The following is a 23,978-nucleotide window of genomic DNA, read 5'->3' on the forward strand; positions in this document are numbered from 1 at the left end:
GCCAATCATAGCAGCCTAAGTTCTGGTCATTCAGATGATGTTTGATGATGTCCGAAGCCCTATAAGAAGAGAGGATAGGGCCATTTGTGCAGAGCTCTCACTTGAGATGGTGTTGATGCAGAGACTCCAGGCTGCTGTAGCTAAGGGCCCTCCAGCTTGTAACCTGGATGCTGAGACTTTGTTAAACTCTGGTAACTATGTATTGGGATTTGAATCAGACAGGGTCTGTCTGTTGATGTCTGTAATTTGTTTGTATTTGTTCTGAAGTTCAGGGTGCTGGATTTTTCCCCTGAACTAGGTGAATGATATTTGTATGCTGAATTAAAGTAAGCCTGTCAACCCCTTCACCTAGTTTTCCTTAGTTAAGCAGATCAAAAGATCTTGTGCTTTCGCAGTGTGCTAGTAGAGTTCTTGTTGTTGGGCTTTCACCCCCACAACAGCTGCTAGCCGGATTGTTGAAACAGGGACCTGGGGCCTGGGGCTTTCTTGTTTGTTAAGTAGGTCAAAGACTCTTGATTCAATCAAAAAAAACAACAACAAAAAGTCCACTTTGGTTGCCATTACATTTGAAAGGCAAGATTCATCAAAGGTTACCTCAGCATTCTAAAAGAGAAAAAAAAATCCTGCCCTGATTACCATTATGGCAATTGTCTCTACATGGGCCATATTCACAGACTTGATATGCAGAGACTTTTAAAAATACACATAAGTTAGGCATACTTCCAAGTGAGGAGTACACCAACCAAAACTTAGACAGAAAAGGATATACGCAAGGGTTAGTAGAATTTCTTTGGCATTAGGGTCTATACACAGATTCATCAGTAGTTCTAGCTCTTTCTTTTTTAAACTTTTTTATTTTCGATAAATAGTAAAACCTAAATATGTAATGAAAAAAGAAAAAGAAACATTATAAACTTAAATATTAAACAAATATAAAATGAGAAAAGAAAAAAATGTCATGTCCACAGCACGACATTTCAGATTAAAGAAATACCCAGGCAGGATAACCAACCCCAAATCAATCTGACCGTATATTGGAAGAAAGGGTCAAGTATTGTAACTAGGGCATTAATAGACACTGGGGCAGAGGACTCCCTTATTTAAGGAACTCCTGTTACTAACATCACAGGATTAGGAAGAGCTGAAATATCAGCCAGACAAGTTAAACTGATTATGAAAATTGGGAAATTGTCCAAGAATATACTGTGGTTATTGTGCCTACACCTGAATACATCATTGGAATAGACTTCGAATTTATCTGATGGGAAATATTAGTTTGCAGTGAGAAAAATAGGAGCTAACAAAGTTTTAGTAGGGAAAATAAAGACAGATCCAATCACTTTGCCCAAACTTTCTGAAGTAGTTACTTTGAAACAGTATTGTGTGCCAGGTGGGCAAGATGAAATCGCCAGTACTGTAAAAGAATATGTTGAAGCAGGAGTGTTGGTCCTTATAACTACTCAAAGGATCAATCTTGTCTGGCCAGTTTGAAGGAAAGATGAAACTTGGAGGATGATGGGGGATTACAGATAGTTGAGCAAAGTGACTCCTCCCCCTGCATGCTGCTATTCCATATACTGTTACTTTAATAAAGAGGATCCAGAAATATGAGGGGATATGGTACGCAGTTATTGAGTTGGCCAATGCCTTCTTTATGATCTCAATAGACTCCAACAAATGGGACCAGTTTGCTTTCACTTGGCAAGGACAACAGTATACGTTTACACGGTTGCCACAAGGATATCTTCGTATCCCAACTATTTTCCACAAGATTGTAGCTGAACATTTCGATGAATTAAAGTTACCTTGGTCTACAGCTGAACCACTACATAGATGACATCATGAAACAGAGAGAAAATGTAAAAGAAGTGGAGAAAAGTTTGACACTATTAATTTACCATACGAAAAGCAAAGGATGGGAAATTAACCCTGCAAAGATTCAAGGGCCAGCTCAAACGGTAAAATTTGGGGAGATACAGTGGAATACAGGACTGTGAGAAATTCTCCCACAAGCTCAACAGAAAAATCCAGGTTTTTCCTACCCCTACTAATAAGAAAGAGGCCCAAAAGTTCATAGGACTATTTGGTTATTGGAGACACCACGGTCAGATTTTTAAATCCTCGTATAAAATTACTAGGAAGAAATACACATTTGACTTTTGAAGAGCTTTTGAAGAAGCAAAGGCTGCTATACAAATGGCTCTAGATTTATGGTCTATGCAAAAGGGACCGGTGGAATTACAAGTGACTGTACGAGATGACTAGGCAAATTGGAGTTTATGTCAAAAACAACAAAGCTGAAAATTACCTTTAGGATTTTGGCTGAGAAAACTATCTTCATCTGGGATGCAATATATACCTTTTGAGAAGCAGTTGTTAGCTGCATATTGGGCTTTGGTAGAAAATGAGCAACTGACTCTGGGTCGTGAAGTGGTGCTAAGGCCTAGAATTCTGATTATGACTTGGGTAATGAGTACTCCAGCTTCCCACAGAATTTGACTTGCACAAGAGGCAAGCATGGTCAAATAGAAGTGGTATATTCAGAATAGGTTGAGAGCAGGCAAAAGTGGAGCTTCTGTTCTACATGAATCTGTGGCAAACATCGATACTGAGGGGAATGAAAAACCCCTGAACCAAAGCAACAGTCAGTACAATCCTTGGTGAAATGGAACAAAGGATATGAAGGACTAACTGAAGAACAGAAGAAACATGCTTGGTTTACTGATGGTACAGCAAAATATTTGGGATACAAGAAACACTGGAAAGCAGTAACGTATAACCCATGTACTAGGTGAACTTTGGAAAGTACTGGGATAGGGGGAGGTAGTCAATATGTTGAACTGATGCCAGTACATCAAGCCATTAAAACAGAGAAAGGACAACAGTGTCACATATTCACTGATTCATGGGCAGAAGCTAATGGGTTAGCTACTTGGATGCCTATGTGGAAAAATCAAAATTGGGAGATTCATGGCAAACAAGTTTGGGGTAAAGAATTATGGGAAGATATATGGGACATGTCTCTGATTACAAGTTGGTCAGTTTTTCATGTTGAAGCTCACATGGCCTTCACCACACTGGGACATAAGTACAATACATATGCTGATCGGCTAGCAAAGATTGTTACTGAACATATTATCCCTACTCTGACCCCAACTGATGATCCAGTATTAGCAAAATGGGTCCACCAGTGGCCCAGACATTTAGGGGTCCAGGCCACACACAAGATCAAGGTATTCGTATCTCTCATGCATTGTTAAAGCAAGTAACAGAGGAGTGTTGTACATGCCAACTGAAAAAAGAAAAATCTATTCTCAGAGTAGTAACTGGAGAAATAGTAAGGGGAAAAGTTCCAGCCCAAATTTGGCAGATATATTATATCAGAGCACTAGCCCAAGATAAAGGATGTAAATATACATACGTACATATATGTGTGTGTGTGTGTGTGTGTGTGTGTGTGTGTTAACACCTACTCAGGTGTGCTACTGGCTTGTCCTTATAAGAATGCAACTCAGAAAAACACCTGTAAAACCCTAGATATTATAAGTCTATATTATGGAACCCCAATGCAGATTCAAAGTGACCATGGGTCACATTTCAAGGGTAATAAAATGAAGAGATATTGTATATTGAATAATATTGAGTGGGTATATCATATTCCATATTACCCACAAGCATCTGGGTTAATTGAAAGAATGAATGGATTGCTGAAAGAACAGTTGGGAAAGTTCAAATAATCCGTACCAACATTGGAAGGATAATTTGTTTACTGCCCTATGTAACGTGAATAATAGGCCCTTAGGAGGAAGTACACCTCTAGCCAGAATGATGACCCCAGATCTGCAGATTAGAAAACAGCAAACATGTGAGATCCAAAATATTGAATTTTGGACTGTGAGGGAAGATTTAGCAGGATATGATTTACATTATATAGAGAAACTTAGGTGGAATAGAAAAGAGATAAGAAAAACTTCTACAGGCATAAATATGAGAATCCCTAAAAATCACTTTGGATGGATATTACCTAAACATGGATTAGCAGCTCAAGCAATACATTATTGGCTGGAGTGATAGATTCTAATTATCAAAGAGAAACTGTTGTGACACTCCAGAATTTGGGTGAAGAACCTGTACTGTTTTGTAGAAATGACAGAATAGTTCAAAATAACAATTTCTTGTAAAAAAAATGCTCATTGTTAAAAGTGACCTTCCTTCCAAAATAACTAGTAGAAGAATAGAAGGGTTTGGTTCTATTGGTAATAATAAAATTGGGACCTAAGGTATGGGTAAAACGGAAGCCAGATGATGTTCTAAAGGCTGGAGAGATGATAGCCCATGGGAAGGATAATACTGTAACAGTTGTTTATTCAGGAGAAGATAATTACAAAATGGTAACCTTGGCTCATACATTTTATCATGAATAGGGCTAGGATAGTTGGCTCATGGACTGCAGAAGCATGGCTAATGCCAATAAATGCCACAAGCTACTCAGAGAGAATGCAATCTTGTACTATTAACAAGTGGGAGTTTGTATCTGGGGGAAAAAACTGTGAGGACAATCCTAGTCTCTATCTAGGATGGGATCCTCCTGGTTTGGTTTCCTCATTGTGTTCCTTTTGAAAAGAAGTATTTTCCACCTGAGCTTGGCTATGAGGTTGAATTGACTTTGAACAGTTAGAGTCTCAATCAAAATGTAGATGACCTTATTTGAAGGATAATAGCCCATATTTGCCTACTCTTTTGGCCTTTGTTTTGTTTAACCTTTTTGCTAGTGCTGTCTCCCCCAGGATTAAGTATGCGACACCTGCAGAGGACTGGTTGCTTAAGCTGGATATCACCCACTGTAGACAACAGTGCTGTGTTATCCATGGACCCGACATCAATCGAGTTCCAGGTGCCACCTTGCTAAAGATCTTACCTCTCGAATGGGACAACTCTATGTCCAATTTCAGCATGAAGAAGCTATGGAGGACAAGAACTTCACCTCTTACCCCAAGATTTTGAGCCCCATCCTATCGAGGGGGGAATGATGATATTGCTCTGTATACTTGTTTTTGTATTATCCTCATTGTACTGTCATACTGTTATGGTATTATTGGCACCAGTTTCCCACTGACCTGTGTTCTGATACTTCAAGACAATTTTCTTTAATTATTTCTTGTATTATTTTATCAAGATTCTTTTTTTTTTGATCAGAACTTTCTGGCAGTCTAATTATTCTTATATTTTCTCTTCTTGATCTGGTCTTTAGATCCATTATTTTTCTTATGAGATGTTTTACATTCTCTTCTATTTTTTCATTCTTTTTATTTCCTCATCTCTTATAACTTGATTGGTTTTCCCTTGTCCAATTCTGATTTTCAAGAAGTCATTTTCCTCCTCAAGATTCTCGATCTCCTTTTCTAGCTGGTTGACTTTCTTGTCAACTGTTGAAATCCCTTACAATTCTCTAATGCCATGATTTGTTGACTCAGTCAGTTTTTAGCAGAATATAAGGAAATGCATGACTTATGAGCTCCTTGAGGGCAGGGACTTTAATTAAATCTTCATATGTCTAACACCTGACATAGTGATTAATACATGGCAGTTGCTTAATATATTCTTGTTGAATTGGAAATACTGGTTAATTATTCCAAAAAATGTACCAGTTCATATTTCTATCTCAGAACAAACATACCTAAGATATGTTTTTATTTATGTCCATAAAGATCACAATGAATCTACTGAAACCTGATTTTACATATATGAGTTAAACTTCTTCACTAAAAGCATTTATTATTTCTTGCTTTAGATATTTTTTCATCACTGCAGTCCATACCTTTCCCAACCTAGCCTGTGATAATCAGGAGTCACATCACTTCATGCCACAAAGAAGCATCAAAGGAGGGCTGCAGTGAAAATCACAATTTAAACTTCTTCAGAAAATACCAATTGGGGAAAATTAAAAAAAAACAAAAAACCTAAGTTCATTAGTTGGATTATTCATTTATAAGAAAGACAGAAGTCAATGAAAACATTATATGGGATTATTCTTTTCAATGGCCTTCAAAGATAGTTTTCTTTCTGTTATTTTAACAAAACATCTTTGTAAAAAGTAATTATATAAGTGACCTTTTAAAAAGATGAAACAGATTCTTAATTACAGTAGACAGACTAAAAAAAACCACAAATTTAAAAATTCCTTCTTCAATATTCGTCACCACATTTAAAGAATTTACTTTAGAACAAGAGATTATCATAAGGTGGAAAAGTAACAGGGCTAAGGATGTTACATACTTTTTCTTTTTTTTCTTTTACTGGAACACAAATACAGAATTGAGAAAAGAAACAAAAAACATATCGTAAACTTAAATATTGAAACTTAAATACAAAGTAAGAAAGAAAAAAAAGCATGTCATGTGCATAGCAGAACATAAGAGAGGATTCAAAATACATAACGTTAAATTTTCATTTCAAGAAAGCCTGTATGATAAATAATACACCTTGTGTTGACAATTGTCCATCTTTGCTTTGCTTCCTTGAGTTTTCTTTTGTTCTCTGCTGTGTACTTTTTAACTTTGTTCTTTTTTCCCCTTCCCCCACCCCCCTAGGAAACTACAATATAGTTGAGATGTTTCTCTCTCTCTCTCTCTCTCTCTCTCTATATATATATATATATATATATATATATACATATATACATATGTATATATACATATACAGATATATACACACACATATACATATATACATGTGTATATAGACATATATTTTCCCAAACATACTCTACTACTGATCTTTGTTTATATGTTTGTATGTATCTCTTGTTTCCTATCCTTCCTGCCTCCTCTACTTTACTTCTACCCGTTACCTTGCCTTCCCCACTCCAAGGATCCCTCCCCTATCCTCCCATTCCCATTAAATCTAAATACCCTTCTATACCCCCCTTTTTACCTATCCCCTCATTCTCCCCTCTAAAAATCCTTGTCCTTTCCCCCCTTTCCATGCCCCTACCATTTTATTTCTTCTAAATTTAGAAGACTTTTATACTCCTCTAAATATATATATGTATTGTTCCCTCCTAAACCCTTTCCCAATGAAAGTAGGTTACCAGAACAACCAGTCATTCTCCCCCATCAAATTCCTCTGTATCATTTCTTCCTCTTGCACCTCATTTGTATAAAATAGTTACTCTTTTTAGCTGTTCTGAAATGGTTTTACTTTTTAAAATTCATATCATAGCAAGGTTTACCCGATTTCTCTTATGAGCTTGCCAGTTATTAATAAGAATCTTGGACATAAATTTTATATTATAGTAAAAGGTAAAAACACTCTGTCCTCATGAATCCCTTATAATTAGTCTTTGGTATACACCTTATGTTTCTCTTGGTTCTTCTATGTCAAATTTTCTATTAAGCTCAGGATGTTTTTTACAAAGTCTTGAAAGTCTGAGAGTTTATCAAATGTCCATTTTTTCATTCAAAATAATATTTAACTATGCAGGGTATGATATTTTTGGCTGGAGCCCCAGTTCTTTTGCTCCTTGAGATCTTCTAGAAATTCTTTTTTGGGCAGGTGACCACTTGACATTACTTTTTGGAAGTTTCTTTACTTCAATATCCTCCTCTGAAGATGAACCCCGGTCATCTCTATTCCTATAATAGGTTTCTATGGTTGTATTCTTTCTCCTGTGCCTGTGCATTTCTTTGTGGTAATAGCTTGATTTTTGTAATCACCTCTAGCCTGGGGTATGGGAAATGGGGCCTCTTGCCCCAGATCTTCAGTTCTCCCCTCAAGCCTGGAACCACAGCCAGAGGCTTTCTGTCCCACTGCTTTTGCACTCACCAGGCCTGTGGTGTTTCTTTCTCACCACCACTGCTCTTCAAATGCCAGCTAGGTCTGGCATTCCTTGTCAGCAAATGTTCCCTCAATCTTCCTGGGCTCAAACGCCCAACTCTCCTCGGTATTCTGGGGTGAAACGTTCCTGTGGCTGGAGCCGAGGCAGCCTCTCAAACCAACTTACCTCAGGACTTGCTGCTTGTAGTTTAAGGGGCTTGTAGCTTGTTGTTAAAAGGGAACCTAGCCTGGAGGTGTTTACTCAGAGCCAAACGTCTTCCTGGAATTTTTCTTTGGATCTTCTCAAATTGTCCCAGGAAGACCCTGGTTGTGGACTCTATTCTTCTTTGTTTCCACCCACACTCTGTTCACCCTAAAGTGCTATTTTAACTCTTTTGTGGGAGAAAATCTTGAGACCTTGGAATTTTCTGACCCATTCTGCCATCTTCCTAGAATATTCTCTGATATTACCTATTTTTAAAGCTTATTCTTGAGCTATATAGTTCTGACCACCACACCTCAAGTGAGATATATAAGAACTGGGAAAAGGTCCAAAGAAAGGCAATTAAAATTATGAAGGGTGAGGGAAAGCTAAAAGATTTAAAGACTGGAAAGATATGGCTGGGATGAACAAGGATTTGTCTACCACATTTCAGAAAGTTAAAGCTGCAAGACAGACAGCCTTGAAGGCATGGATGTGCTAGCTCTAGGCCAAATGAAAGAAACTGCAGCACTGCCTTTCAAGGAGGGAAGTGAATATGAAGAAATTCTCATTTTAATTGGTGGTACATCTAGAGCGTATTTTCTATCCAAAAGTGGAATGGGATTCTGATGATTTCACTATTTTTCACATCTGCAATGATCTCTCCTCATCTCTGCCTCCTGGCTTCCTTCATGTTGCTGCTAAAGTCTCACCTTCTGCAATAAAGCCTTCCCATGCCCCCTTAATCTTAGTGCCTGCCTTCTGAGATTATCCCCAATTTATCTTTTGTGTGTTTGTGTCTTGTTTGTACATAGTTGTCTGCATGCTGTCTCTCCCATTAGACTGTGAGCTCCTCAAGACTGAAGATTGTTTTTGTTTTGTTTTGCCTTTTTTTGTATTCCTAATGCTTAGCACAATAACTGGTCCAAAGTAGGCACTTAATAAATGCTTGTTGACTTATTTAGTAGGTAATTAGTGCCTTGTTATTGGAGAAGTCCAAGCAGAGGAAAGATAATGAATATTATACAGGGATTCAAAATCCAAATGCGAAAGAGGAGGATGAGGTGCACGTGGTTAGTCAGCATATGAAAAAGAGCTGTGGGTTTCAGTGGACTGCAAACTCTGTATAGTCTTGATATTATATGTCATCTAGCAAAGGAAATTAAATGTTGGGCACAATACCAGAAACAGAGTATCTAAAAAGGAGAATATAATCCCATTGTACTCTACACTTGGCCAAATCTATCTACATTTTTGTGCTCAGTTCTTAGTGCCATATTTTGGAAATAACATTGATAAACTGAAGCACATTAATTGAGGGTTGTCCAGCATGGTGAAAGGGATTTATTATCATTCCATATGAAGATTGGTTAAAGGATTTTCAGATGTTCAACTTGGAAAAAGGAAGACTTATGGAGTATATGATAGCTGTTTTCAGGAATTTGGTGGGCTGGCATGGGAATGAGGGATTAGACATGTTTTGCATGTCCTTGAAACAGAACTAGGTTCAACAGGGTGAAGCTTCAGAAAGGCATATTTGTATTACTGTAAGCATGGCAGTAAAAAAGAAATATTTGTCCAAAAACTTTGTCCAAAAAAATTTCTTTCCTTGGTAAGTAGGGAGTTCTCCATCACTAGATATCTTAAAGTAGAAGCTGGGTCGTAACTTGTCAGGTGTGCTTTAGAGGAGATTATTGCTAAGGTTAGGGTAAATTATATTACATTTTATATCATTTCCAATTATGATATTCTATTATTGTAAATGTTTTCTCAGGTCTCTTATAAGGTAGAGATTCTTTGATGCCTAACTTTTTGAACTTGATTTACCAAAGGATGTTTCTTGGTGTCATTGTTTGAAGCATTCCAGGCACAGAGACAGCCAGTTATTGTTATTTGGTCATTTCAGTCATGTCTGAGTCTTTGTGACCCCATTTGGGTTTTGTTTTGTTTTTTGGGCTGGTTTGATTTTTAGTGAAAATACTGGAGTGGTTTTCAGTTTCCTTTTCCAGATCATTTTACAAATGAGGAAACTGAAGCAAACAGGGTTGAAAATTAAAAGGCTGAATTCGAACTTGGGTGTTCTTGAACCCAGGTCCAGCACTCCCTACACTTATTGTGCTGGTTGGCTGGCACAAGATAGCCAGAGAAAATGTCTACATTTAAGAGAGGAAAGTTTTGTTTTTGGAATAGCCAGGAGGTCAGTGCTATTGGATTGGAGTATGTGGCAAGGAGTATGCTATAACAAGACTGTAAAGGTACATGGAGGCTAAGTTATAAAGGGTTTTGAAAGCCAAACAGTATTTTTTTATCTGATCCTATAGGTGATAGGGAGACATTGAAGTTGAGTAGAGATGGAAGGTGTGATATGGGAAAACCTGAATTTTAGCAAAGTCACTTTACTGGATGACTGGAGGACAGATTTGAATGGGGAGAGACTTGAAGCAGGCAGACCAACCACAGTCTATTGCAGTAGTCCTGGCATGAGGTAATGAGGCCTTGAGCACTAGAGTATTTTTAATGTCTGAAAAGAGATGGAGGCATATTCCAGAAGTGTTGCAAAAATGAAATCAAAAGGCCTTGGCAACAGATAGGGCAGCCAGGTTGCACAGTGGATAGAGTGCTCAGCTTGTAGTCAGGAAGACTAATCTTCCTGAGTTCAAATCTGGTCTCAGACACTTACTAGCTGTGTGACCTTGGAAAAATCACTTAACCCTGTTTGCCTCAGGTTCCTCATCTGTAAAATGAGCTAGAAAAGGAAATGACAAACCACTCCAGTATCTTTGCCAAGAAAATGCCAAATGGGGGCACAAAGAGTCAGACACAACTGAAAAATGACTGAAGAACAACTACCAACAGATTGGACACGGTGGGGCGGGGTGAGGAATCCAGGATGATTCCTAGGTTTTCAGCCTGAACGCCTGGGAGGATGATGTTGCCCTCTACAGTAACAGGGAAGGCAGGAGGTAGGGGGAGGGGGTGGAGGCGGGAGAAGAGAAGATAATGAGTTCTATTTTGGATATGCTGAATTTAAAAGAGAGGGGACATGTGGCATAGTGCATAGATGGCTGGCCTGCAATCCAGGCAGATCCAGATTTAAGTCCTGCTTCTGACACCTACTGGTGATGAGAGCCTGGATAAGTTACTTAACTTTGACGTGCCACAAATATTGCTCTAAGACCATACATTACAAAGAAGTGGCTGTTCTGTAGTGACAGAGGAAGATTAACATTTATCCACAGAGCATCCTACACCATGGAAATTACAAGGTGGGTAATTCAAGTGAAACAAATTTCTCTAAAATCAGCAGTGATCACTTAATTTCAAAATCTAATGCCTTTTCTTCATCTTCATCTTTCTTGACCCCTCTGCAGCCTTTAACTGATCATCTTCTCTCTTATTCTTTTTTCTCTTGAGGTTTTTATGACACTGCTCTCTCCTGGTTCTCTGCCCACTGCTGGACTCTCCCTTAGGCTCCTTTGCTAGATCTTCATCTAGATCAAACTTGCTAATAAAGAATATTACCTAAGGCAGCATCCTGGGCCTTCTTCTCTTCCCCCTCTAAACTATTTCATTCCCATGTCATCCCAATACATAAGATTCTCAGATCTCTCTGTCCAGCCTTAACCTCCTGACCTCTAGTCATGTCCAACAGCCTACTGAATATTTCTAACTGGGTGCCCTGTAGACATTTTAAATTTAGTATCTTTCCCCCAAAGCCCTCTCCTCTTCCAAACTTCTTTATTACTATTGAGGATACAACTTTCCTCTTTGTCACCCAGACTTGAAACCTAGGTATCATCCTCAACTCCTCACTTTCTCTCTCTTACTTACTATATCCCATCAGTGGTCCTACTGTTGTTTCTTCAGAATGTTGTTTTGCTTCTTTCTCTCCTCTGACACTGACACCATCCCGGTGCCAGGCCTTCTTCAATTCATTCCTGGAATATTGTAATAGGTTGCTGGTTGGTCTCCTTGCCTCAAGCCTCTCCTTACTGTAGGACAACCGATACTCAGATGTCAAACTGATGTTCCTTAAGCACAGGTCTGACCAAGTCTCTCTCTCTCTCTCTCTCTCTCTCACACACACACACACACACACACACACACACCCCTACTTATTCAATTTAATTGGCTTGCTATTACCTCTAGGATCAAATAGAAAATATTCTATTTAGCATCCAATACCTTTCATTAACTGCACTCTTTCTAACTTTCTGGTCTTCCTATATACTTTATTCCCTTCTCTGTACCCTGTTATCTAGTAACACTGACTTCCTTGTTGTTCCTTATACATGGCACTCTATCTCCTGACTCTAGACATTTTCACTGGCTGTCTCTCATATCTCCAACTTTCTCCCTACACGTCTACTTCTTGGCTTCCTTCCATTCTCATCTGTTGTTGTCCATCTTTTGTTTATGAAGAAGACCAGTGACATCAAGGATTGATGTCTTGACTTGCAAGTGATTTGGATTTAAGTTAGGCAGAGTTGCAGAGTCATCAGCCTCACTCTCTCTTCCAGAGTCATAGAAGTCCAGGAGCAAAACAAGAGTCAAAATGATTGGTGATGGCCCAGGATGCACTGGATGACCTTGGTATCTCTGATGTCTGACCAAGCTCTAAGTGTTCCATGGCTGCATTCATGGCTTTTGGAACATATTGTTCTCATCTTCTCATTCCACCAGCAGAAATCTTTAATTTCCTAACTCACCAACTCATTTGAGGCCCATTAGTTACCCTCAACCTGGTTTAGCCCATCTGCTGAGATGGCATTAGACTGTGAGTTTCTCGAGTGAGGATACTTTTTCCTTTAGTTTTGTATAGTTTTCACCTTTTTTCCTTTCTTTTAGAAGGAAGGAAGGGATGAATGAAGGAATGAAGGAAGGAAAGAAGGAAGGAAGGGAGAGAGGAAGAATTTATTAAAGGATTGTTTTATGCAAAGTACTCAGTACTTTCTTTGGAACAGGACTTCCCCAATGAAGAAACTCTGTATGAGGGTTCTACACCAAATTTCAAATCAAGTGGGCAACTGTACAGGTATTTTTTATTATTAGATCTTGAGAAAATTTTGCCATAGTGTTGAATCTCTTCCAGAAGATCTAGATTGAGGCCTAGGAACAATTTCTCCTTGTTTTAATGTATAACAAAGAAGATGTACATATTTGGGTAGAAATCCAGTATAACTTTATAATGTTCACAGTTTGGGAATGGGTGGGGACACAGGGAAGGCTAGATACCTTTGGATTTATGGTTTTTGTGAATATGGAAGACCACAACCAAATTCAAGGTATTGGGAATACACAAAAAATGAATTATAAAATGAGTGCCCCTTACAAAATAAAAGTCATAAATTATACCTAGAACTAAGCTTATGTTTTGGGACTAACGATTATATTTAACCTAGCAACTTAATATCTTAGCACAAGGACATACAAATGATACATATGCATCTATGAATAAATGTAATTTGAACAGAGGAAGAAGAAATAATTAAACCTCAAACTTACTACAATAACAAAAGAAGATCAGCAAATCTTTTTTTTCCTCCCCATTTCTACCCTCCCCCCCACTACAAGATGGCATATATTCTGGTTGCCCTGTTCCCCAGTCAGACCTCCCTTCTGTCACCCCACTCACCTCCCATCCCCTTTTCCCTTCCTTTCTTGTAGGGCGAGATAAATTTCTATGCCCCCATTGCCTGTGTATCTTATTTTCTAGTTGCATGCAAAAACATTTTTTTTTGTTTTTGAACATCTGTTTATAAAAACTTTGTGTATATACACACACACACACACACATATATATACATACACACTCACATACATATATATATACACATACATATATATATATACACACACACACACACACACACACACATATATATATATATACGCACACACGCACACACACACACGATGCATATTCCCTTCAGCTACTCCAATACTGAGGTCTCATGAATCATACACATCATCTTTCCACGTAGGAATGTAAACAAAACAGTTCAACTTTAGTAAGTCCCTTGCAATTTCTTTTTCTTGTTCTTTTTCTTGATTACCTTTTCATGCTTCTCTTGATTCTTGTGTTTGAAAGTCAAATTTTCTATTAAGCTCTGGTCTTTTCACTGAGAAAGCTTGAAAGTCCTCTATTTTATTAAAAATCCATATTTTGCCTTGGAGCATGATACTCAGTTTTGCTGGGTAGGTGATTCTTGGGTTTAATCCTAGCTCCATTGACCTCTGGAATATCATATTCCAAGCCCTTCGATCTCTTAATGTAGAAGCTGCCAGATCTTGGATTATTCTGATTATGTTTCCACAATACTCAAATTGTTTCTTTCTGGCTGCTTGTAGTATTTTCTCCTTGATTTGGGAGCTCTGGAATTTGGCAACAATATTCCTAGGAGATTTCTTTTTGGGATCTATTTGAGGAGGCGATCGATGGATTCTTTCAATTTCTATTTTGCCCTGTGGCTCTAGAATATCAGGGCAGTTCTCCTTGATAATTTCTTGAAAGATGATATCTAGGCTCTTTTTTTGATCATGGCTTACAGGTAGTCCAATAATTTGTAAATTATCTCTCCTGGATCTATTTTCCAGGTGAGCGGTTTTTTCAATGAGATATTTCACATTGTCTTCCATTTTTTCATTCCTTTGGTTCTGTTTTATAATATCTTGATTTCTCATAAAGTCACTAGCTTCCACTTTCTCCAGTCTAATTTTTAAGGTAGAATTTTCTTTAGTGGTCTTTTGGACCTCCTTTTCCATTTGGCTAATTCTTACTTTCAAGGCATTCTTCTCCTCATTGGCTTTTTGGAGCTCTTTTGACATTTGAGTTAGTCTATATTTTAAGGGGTTGTTTTCTTCAGTATATTTTTCAGTATGTTTTTGGGTCTCCTTTAGCAAGTCATTGACTTGTTTGTCATGGTTTTCTCGCATCCTTATCATTTCTCTTCCCAGTTTTTCCTCTACTTCTCTAATTTGCTTTTCCAAGTCCTTTTTGAGCTCTTCCATGGCCTGAGACCAGTTCATGTTTTTGTTGGAGACTTTTGAGGTAGGCTCTCTGACTTTGTTGACTTCTTCTGGCTGTATGTTTTGGTCTTCTTTGTCATCAAAGAAAGATTCCAGAGTCTGAAACTGAATCTGGGTGCATTTTCACTGCCTGGCCATATTCCCAGCCAACTAACTTGACCCTTGAGTTCTTCAGCGGGGTATGACTGCTTGTAGAATTAAGAGAACTATGTTCCAAGCCTGGGGGGATGCGCCAGCTCTGCCACACCAGCACTCCTTCCCCAAGAACCCCCAACCCGGACTGGACTTAGATCTTCAGCAGGCTCTTCACTCCTGCTCTGATCCGCCACTCAACTCCTCCTACCAGGTGGGCCTGGGGCCGGAAGCAACTGCAGCTGTAGCTCTGTAGTTGCCCCACCTCTGCTGCCCCAGGGGCAGTGGCTGACCCACAACTCTATTTTTCACTCTGTCCCCAGCAGCTTTTCCCACTAACCTTCTCTGTTGTTTTTGGTGTTTGTGGGTTGAGAAGTCTGGTAACTGCTGCAGCTCACTGATTCAGGGCGCTAGGGCCCGCTCCACCCAGCTCCTGGTCTGGTTGGAGCATGCCGACCACGCTGGGCTCTGTTCCGCTCCGCTCCGCTCTGCTCCCAGCTCTGCGTGGGATAGACCTTACCACGAGACCATCCAGGCTGTCCTGGGCTGGAGTCCTACTTCCATATGCTATTTTCTGGGTTCTACAGTTCTAGAATTGGTTCAGAGCCATTTTTTTTAGGTTTTTGGAGGGGCTCGACTGGGAGCTCATGCTAGTTCCTGCTTTCCAGCCGCCATCTTGGCTCTGCCTCCCCCCCACCTCCATCAGTAAATCTTTTAGCAATTCCTACTACAAAACTGAAGAACAGCTCTGGAACAGACCTCCTACATATGTCCTTTTCCAGGTAAAATCTTTTAACAAGCAGGATTTCTCCAACATCTCCGTTTTTTATATCATTTAAAAAAACATATACTCTATAAATTTAAATTTAAAGCAAATTAAATTTCTGCCATTGCAGTTAGAGTAACACTAAACCTAAACCAAAGGCCATTAGAGAATTGTCTCAAGACTCGCAAGGTGTTTGGGTATTAACTGTATCTACGTCTCTCTTCTTTCCTTTCTTCCTCACCCCATCAAGCTCCCAAGTTCAATTTGCAAAGTCTTTGGGCAGCAAGCTACTACTTCCACTGCAGATGATGGAGAACAGAGCACTCTTGTGGGGCAGTATTAAAACCAGCAAGAAATAAAAGTTCATGATGAAGGATAATTAGTGAATAGCTGTAGTCTTGGGGAAAGGGAAAAAAAAGAGATTCTTAATTAGCTCTGTTTTGACTCTGAGGCAATGTGGTTGTAAGGGGAGTTTCAAAATAAATTCATTAATCATGAAGCCGTCTTGAATTTTGAATTGAGAAAAAAAATATAATCAAAACTAACTTCAATAAATGACTAACATTCTTTGAATAACAATCAATATTAAATGTTAGATGTTAAGTTCAACCTAAGGGTAAGAGTTAAGAAAATACATATCCCACCTTTCTTTGCAGTGGTGGTAGAATATAGATATGCACTATTGCAAACATCATTACACAGAGTTGATGTGTTGGTCGTATTTGCTGAAGGGCTCCTTTTCTCTATCTTTTTCTTTAAAGGGTTGGCTTCTAGTGTGGGAGTAGGTTATATTTATAAATGAATACAATAGAAAAACAGAAACTATCCCAAAATTTTATTTTAAAAACATAGGGTAAAAAGTAATGGAGAATTTAAATTGTTTCAGAAAGAAACATAGGCCCATGAACTAATTATCTCTCTCTCCATATGTGTGTGTATCACACACACACTCACACACGCACATGAATATATGCCTGTACATATATACACATGTATAATATATAGTACATATGTGTAATGTATAGTCAATACGTGTGTATACACGCATATGTGTACACACATTATAACTGCATTTCAACAGACTGTGTTTCCTTTGTAATTCTATACATGTTGTTTTATGCACTTCAAAACATTCTCAGAAGGGATCCACAGGCTTCACCGGACTGCTAAATGTGTAAAGGACACATGCATACACAAAAGTTAAGGACCTCTGTCTTACAGAGTTCCCTGGGGCACTAAGAATTTGAATGACTTCTCCAAGGTCACATGTGTCAGAAACAGAACTTAAACTCCGTTTTCCCCAATTCTAAGGCAAGTTCTCTCTATTTGTTGTATTGCTGCTTTTCTGACTCTCATGTGTTGAGAACAAAATCTTCCTGGTCAAGCTCAAACAGTCCTATACCTCTGTGATATTTTAGCTTTACAAGGGATGGACTTTCTATAATATGATTGAGATAATTTAAAGACACATTTTTTTCAGTCTACTGCAATACTTACGTCACGTTGTTTTTGCAGTTTATTTCCATTTAGATTCTTTTTGTTGTTATTTAGTCATTTTCAGTCATGTCTGACTGTTCATAATCATTTTTGGGGTTCTCTTAGCAAAGATCCTAAAGCAGTTTTCCATTTCCTTCTCCAGCTCATTTTACAGATAAGGAGACTGAGGGAGACTTGCCCAGAGCCACTCAGCTAGTAAGTATCTAGGGCTGGATTTGAACTCAGGTCTTTCTAACTCTAGGCCCAGAACTCTCTATCCACTAGGCTACCTAGCTGCCCCATGGTGATGGCCAATAAGCCCTTGGTTCCTTAGCAATTTCCTCATACTTCTATAGTACACTAGAATTCTATTTCTATCTTCACTCCATGTAAAGGTCAAAACAAAATAAAGCAAGAAACAAACCAATTATTTGGTTATCTAAGTTAGGTTCTTACAGGAATCCACCAGTCTTTAAATGGAATACACAAACATTCACACACATACATATATATGTACACATATACATATATATTCATAATGCATGCATATATACATGCATGTGCATATGTGTATACACCCACAATACATATGTGCTAAGTATATACCAGTTAAAGGCAGCAGTCACCTGCAAGATTAATTGATTACAACTGACTGATATGACCAGGTACTCATGTGTGTGTGTGTGTGTGTGTGTGTGTGTGTGTGTGTGTGTGTACACAAACATATCTTTTTTAGTCTGCATCTATGACTTCACTGACATGTAGAACTCTAGCTTTCTCTTACTGACTTGTCTTCCTAATTTTTAGTCTCTGCAAGGAAACTGGTCTTAGTGGATTCTGACTCAATGTTTCTTATTTCTTGTAAAGCTTTCCAAAATTGTGCATACTTCTCCATTTTAGATGGTCCCTTTTTAATTGAATTAGGGGAATTTGAAGTTTCAAAAAAAATTCTAATTGGTGATCCTTTTGTAAAGTACATCTTTAGTGTTCAAGTAGATTTTCACTTATTGGGTTTGTTTTAAACAAAGTAAAACTGCACTTTAATGTCCCTGGAATCAGTCTTTTTGACACATCATCACAGTGACCTTGGAATGGTTTTGTTTTCCCTGCTGTCTGAGAAGCTGAACAGATCCTAAGTATGAATGTTGTGGTTTACAGATCTATAAGTCTGGCACCTTTGAAATCATTAAACTCCATTAAGCACACCTCCACTATTTTCAAATTTCAACCTTTCACTTTCACAAGAGAAAATTTCTCCTAGTAATGTATTCAGTACAAGGGAAATGAGTGGCCTTAGATATCTTTTTTGCTCACCATTGCATACTGGCTATTTTTATACGGAGAAAGAAATAAGATACATTCATAGATAATGATGATGTCATCCAGCATTTATAGCACTTTAAGTTTTTCAAAGAGCTTCACAAACATTGTCTCGTTTGATCCTTGCAACAACTCCTTGAGGTAGGTGCTATTATTCTCATTGTATACATGTAGAAATGAGAGAGGTTAAGTGACTTGCTAAATTAGTGTCTGGGGTAGGATTAGAACTCATGTCTTCCTAACTCCAAGTCCAACATTCTAGATACTTAGATACTTCAGTGCTTCACAGATAGATGGACAGGTGGACAATATAATCATGGTGATGATGATTATGATATAGACACAATTGCTTTGACCACAACACCCTGTTGACTACTTTTAGAAAAGTATTACATTATAGTGTTTACCTGCTCCAACAACTTTGTCAATGGATATACTGGTAGCATCCAACTCCTTGGCAAACTCATGCACAGCCTGGTTAGGGTCCTCATATGTATGGGGATCGACATAAGTTCTGAGACCTGGAAGCTTTACTGCAAAAGAAAGGACGGGACAAGAATGCATTATTAGAGCTGGGTTCTTAGCACCAAGAAAATCTATGGTACAAATCAAATATTAACAAATTATTGATAAAGGAAAAAAGTCCTTACATTTGTAAAATATAAATAGTGTTTACCTTTTCCCTGATAACCTGGACACTGACAGACATAAAGCCATGTGTTTTAAGCATTATTTAAAAAAAGTCACTGGTGATTTTAAAGATGAGCAAGACTATTCTTGTCATTAAGGAAGGCAGGTAGACCAACAGGTAAAGCCTAAAAAATGTTCTGAGTGTCTCACAAAGTAGAATTCATCTCCCTTTATTTCCATCAGTAGACCAGATCTACACAGCCCCAGTTACCCATTTAATTGAGGCCAAAGTGACAAAAAATATTATTTTATTTATTATGATTAATTAATATCAATGTAATTAATAGTAAGGCATAATATTAATAAATGTCAGTTGAATAATTTTTCAAGAGGGCTCTAGGCATTATAAACTATTCCAGTCATTCCTTTAAGAAAAAAAAAAACTATAAATACAAGCAGTATATGCATTGTCATAAAATAATATAAAATGTCCTAGGAATATATTTAATTTTGAAATGATATCTTTATAGTTTTGTATGTACAATATTTCAAAAAAATGTTTAGGAGTTTAAGTGAAAAAAGAACAACCAAAAAATCCTTCTTTTATGTATATGTGTAAAGAGGATTTAGATATGACACTAAAACATCTGAATTTGAATTTCTTCAATTAACAGAACAGGAATAACTTTGACTTCCAAGTGACATAAATTAACTCCCAAAGGGATAATGTAGAAATACCACTAGATCATTGGTTCTGTTAGAAAGAGTCTCAGATTTTATAAATCTAACTTCCTCCTTTTACAGATGAAGAGTTAGGTCAGAGAAATGATGTTACTTTCCCATTGTCACACAGATAACGGTGATTAGATCAAAAACATGTTTTAACTGAAAAACATATTATTGACACCTAATAATCACATACTATTTATTAATTTTAGTAATAAACAACTTCTACAGTTTTAGAAATGAAGATGAAATGTTTATATTGGGCGTTTTGACTTGTTATTTCTACTCTGTAATAATTTCAGATAGCAGAAATCCCTGCCCCCTACCTATTAGCAATTCTTTTTTAACTTACAGTCTAATAGGATTATGACTTGATTATGGTCACAAAGTGAGTATTTGTCAGCCGGGTATTATTCCTGAGTCTAAAGATGCTTTTCTGTTTGTGTTGACCCTTACATTTATATGCTCACAATTATTTGTGTTAGGCTTTAAATAATACTTTAAAGGAGTTAGTACTAGTAATACCATGCCCAATTTACAGTTAGGCTCAGAGAGTCTGAGTGGTTTGCACAGTGTTGCCAAACAAGTTCCTTAATGTCATCTTGCAATAGAATCAAGTAACAGGCAAGATGGTAATTGAACACTTCGAGGGGATTGCAAATTTCTTTACAAGTAATGCTGTATTATAGATATCCACAAAGATCAGGTTAAAAACGTCCAATACTTCCCTTGAATCCAGTGGCCATTTTCTGAACAATTAAGGAGATACTCTATTGGAAATCCATCACAGTGGAGGCATTAAGTATTTTTGAAAATAGTTTTCCAGCAGTAAAACTGATGTCGGATTATGTGGGATGGGATGGATTGGTAAGAAGGGAGTTAACATTACTCAACTGTTTCCTTCCTCAAATGTTGTGAGGCAAGGAAATGAGAGAATACAGGGCAAAAGAAAGAGATCAGCTCTGCTAACTCCACACCTGTTTCATCTGGCAGCTGCTGCTTGCATTGATCCAATTTGGAAACAGGGTTGGGTGCTCTCTAGCCTGCCTCCCCTGTAACTTCCAAGGACATTTGAAGCTCGGGGCTGGACTGAAGTACAGATGATGGAACTTCAAAGCCAGGGACCTGGCTGGACAACTTCCAGTTGTAACATAAGATGCTGAAGTTGGGCTTTGTTTGTTTTTGTTTTGTTTTGTTTTTAACCTAAAAAGAGATAAAAACCTAAAAGGGATCCTAGAAAAGCTACTGATAATGTGACTGTCATCATTTTGGAATAGAATTTGTAGCAATACCCATGAAACCACAATGACACTTATCAGTCTGTTCTCTCCGTCTCTTCACACTATTTGGGTACCACACATTAGCTTCAACCAGGCCAATGCTTACATCCTGCATTATTTAGCTTATATCCTGATGTTAAGCAAAGGAATATTAGTATTTATTACTCAAAGAAATAAATGCTTTCAAACCCCAGGCAGATAGCATTATTTTAGCAGATAATCACAACTGTGTTTCTTTTCCTTGAAGAGCTTAAGAAAATCAATTTTATGAAGACCAACTGCCATCAAAATTTACTGAGAGGATTATAAAATGAGTTGCCGGGCAATTGACTCAAAAAAAGATTTCCAAGTAAGTTGCTGGGCTCAAAAATAACAGTTTTTTTGGGGTGGTTCCTTTTTTTTAAGTTCACTAGGGAAAGTACCAACAGAAAAATGTGGTACTAAAAAGAGCAGAGATTATTCTTATATAAAAACAAAAAAGCAATTGACTGTATATTGCTGTTCATTAAAAATTTTGTAAATGGCTTTTCCATACACACTAAATTCAAGTTACAGTTCTTCTCACTCTATTCAATTTTTAACAAAAACCACCACCACCAACAAGAACCTGCCACACACAACAAAATTAAAAGACGGTTCCCTGTTGGGATTTCTGCTGTTGATTTTTAAATGGTGACCCCAGAGGGTCTAGAGATCAGGTGATCCAGGCTGCAAGGAGAATAATCCCTTCACACCAATAATTAAGGGCAGCACATAGAGTAACTGGGTTCTGTCATGAAAAACAGATAATAAACACATGCACATGTGTTAAGCTGTACTACTTTACAGCTCATTTTGTGCAAACACAATAATTTACATTTCCATTTTGCCAGCATGAGTTGCCCTAAGGGCAGAAAAAGGTTAAAAAAAGGCCCCAGGCAGAGAGGGCAAAGGGATAGCATCTGAGGAGGTGAAGCACGTTTCTGTTCCTTTGAAGCAATATTATAGGATTTGTAATAAGGCTGGAGGGAATAGTTCCTAGCTGGAGCATTTTAAAAGTAATACAGAATAAATGGACTGAAATAAGCCATCTGTGGTATTTGAGATGCAGAAAGTTTACGACAGGCATGGAGGTTACTTTATCCTCTTGCAGCCAGAGTAAAGTGAACTTTCTGTGTCTTTTAAGGACATCGTGAAATCAAAGAAAAGTCCACTACAGAACCTCATAGCTATAACAGGTCTTTGTGATACAGTAAATGCATGCTTACAAAACAGGCAGCAAAGGCTTAAATTCATTAGATTTATAATTCTAATAAAATGTACAGAATCGGCACGGTATTGCTCTAAAAACAATATTTGCAGTTAATTGTCTAGTCCAAATTAAAGGCTCCTTAATCCATAGGAATTTAACTTCTCTGACTAATTTATGAATGGCTATTGCCTCACCCATGTCAAATAGCCAGGGGAAAAAAACCAACAAACCACAACCTGCAATTCATCTATGGCACTTTTTTAATGAATGCTTTTATTTTATAACCTAATTAACTTTGAATCATGAAGCATTACTGATATGGGGCACACATAAATATTGGGTTGTTTGTGTTCAGTTCATTAATTGTTCATCTATTGTCAGTGGTAACATAATGATGCTGGAAACTATTATGACAGTCATGTTTCACTCAGAAATGAAACAGAAGGAAAACACATTAGACAAAAAGAATAATGTAACCTGGCATTTGGTGCCACTTCTATCCCATTGCAATTAAATTCTGGAATACATTCTTTCTCTAAGATAATGTACATATACTTCATGTTGGCAATTATTAATAAAGTTTTCACTTGAGATATAGCTAATATTGCAGTTTTAACAGGAAATCTTGGGGGTAATTTCCACTGACATGCATATTTTTAGCAAATATACATTTTTAAAAAGTCAAACAGATTTTTATAAGTAGATAATCTGTATTTTTAAAAATAAATTTAAAAAATCCCACTGCTTTTTTTATGGAATCAGGTTTTGGTTGCCACTTTCAGATGGGATATATTTTTGAAAAGTAAACTAATTTGCATTCTCCAAAAACATCTGGGACAATTTGCTTCACCAAAACTAAAACCAGAAAGCCTTTTCATCTGCAATTAAGCATTTTCCTTCCCAGAGGAGTTTTTTTTTCCTTTTGGAAAAAATTAAAAGAGGCTCAGTTGGTAGTATTAAAATGTGAAATATACTGGTTCAGCTAATAATTGACTATCACATAACTCCACAACAAAACAGAATGTTTGGGAGCTTCCTTTCGGTAGGCAAGTACGGAATAGGACATTGCAGAGGCTGAAGTCTTTTATACTTTTTTCTCCTTAGAACTTAGAAAATAAGTTTCTATTTGCATTTCATCAGAGATATTGGAAATGAGAAAGCTGATGTTCTGTTTTGCATTTCAGCAATGCATAGCAGAAAACATTTTGTTTAATACCCATATTTAGACATAATCCATAGATTCCCATGAATTTTAATTTTGAAATACAGGGTGTTAAAGATTACTTAATGCCGAGAACTAAACTTTCTTTTCCTTTTGGAGATTTACTGTCTTGTTCTTCTTGAAAATTTTATTTCTTATCACATCTACAA

General features: G+C 37.5%; 1 protein-coding gene across 1 annotated transcript in view; it reads right to left on the reverse strand.

The window, feature by feature from the left end:
• EPHA3 (EPH receptor A3) overlaps nucleotides 1-23,978 on the reverse strand; it is a 519,117-nt gene that overhangs the window by 104,503 nt on the left and 390,636 nt on the right. The window contains exon 10 of the mRNA XM_036757104.1: nucleotides 19,148-19,273. Within this exon, the coding sequence (XP_036612999.1) occupies nucleotides 19,148-19,273 (126 nt within the window). The remainder of the gene's footprint in view (nucleotides 1-19,147; nucleotides 19,274-23,978) is intronic.

The sequence above is a fragment of the Trichosurus vulpecula genome, chromosome 4, assembly GCF_011100635.1.
Source record: "Trichosurus vulpecula isolate mTriVul1 chromosome 4, mTriVul1.pri, whole genome shotgun sequence".
Classification (NCBI taxonomy): Eukaryota; Metazoa; Chordata; class Mammalia; order Diprotodontia; family Phalangeridae; genus Trichosurus; species Trichosurus vulpecula.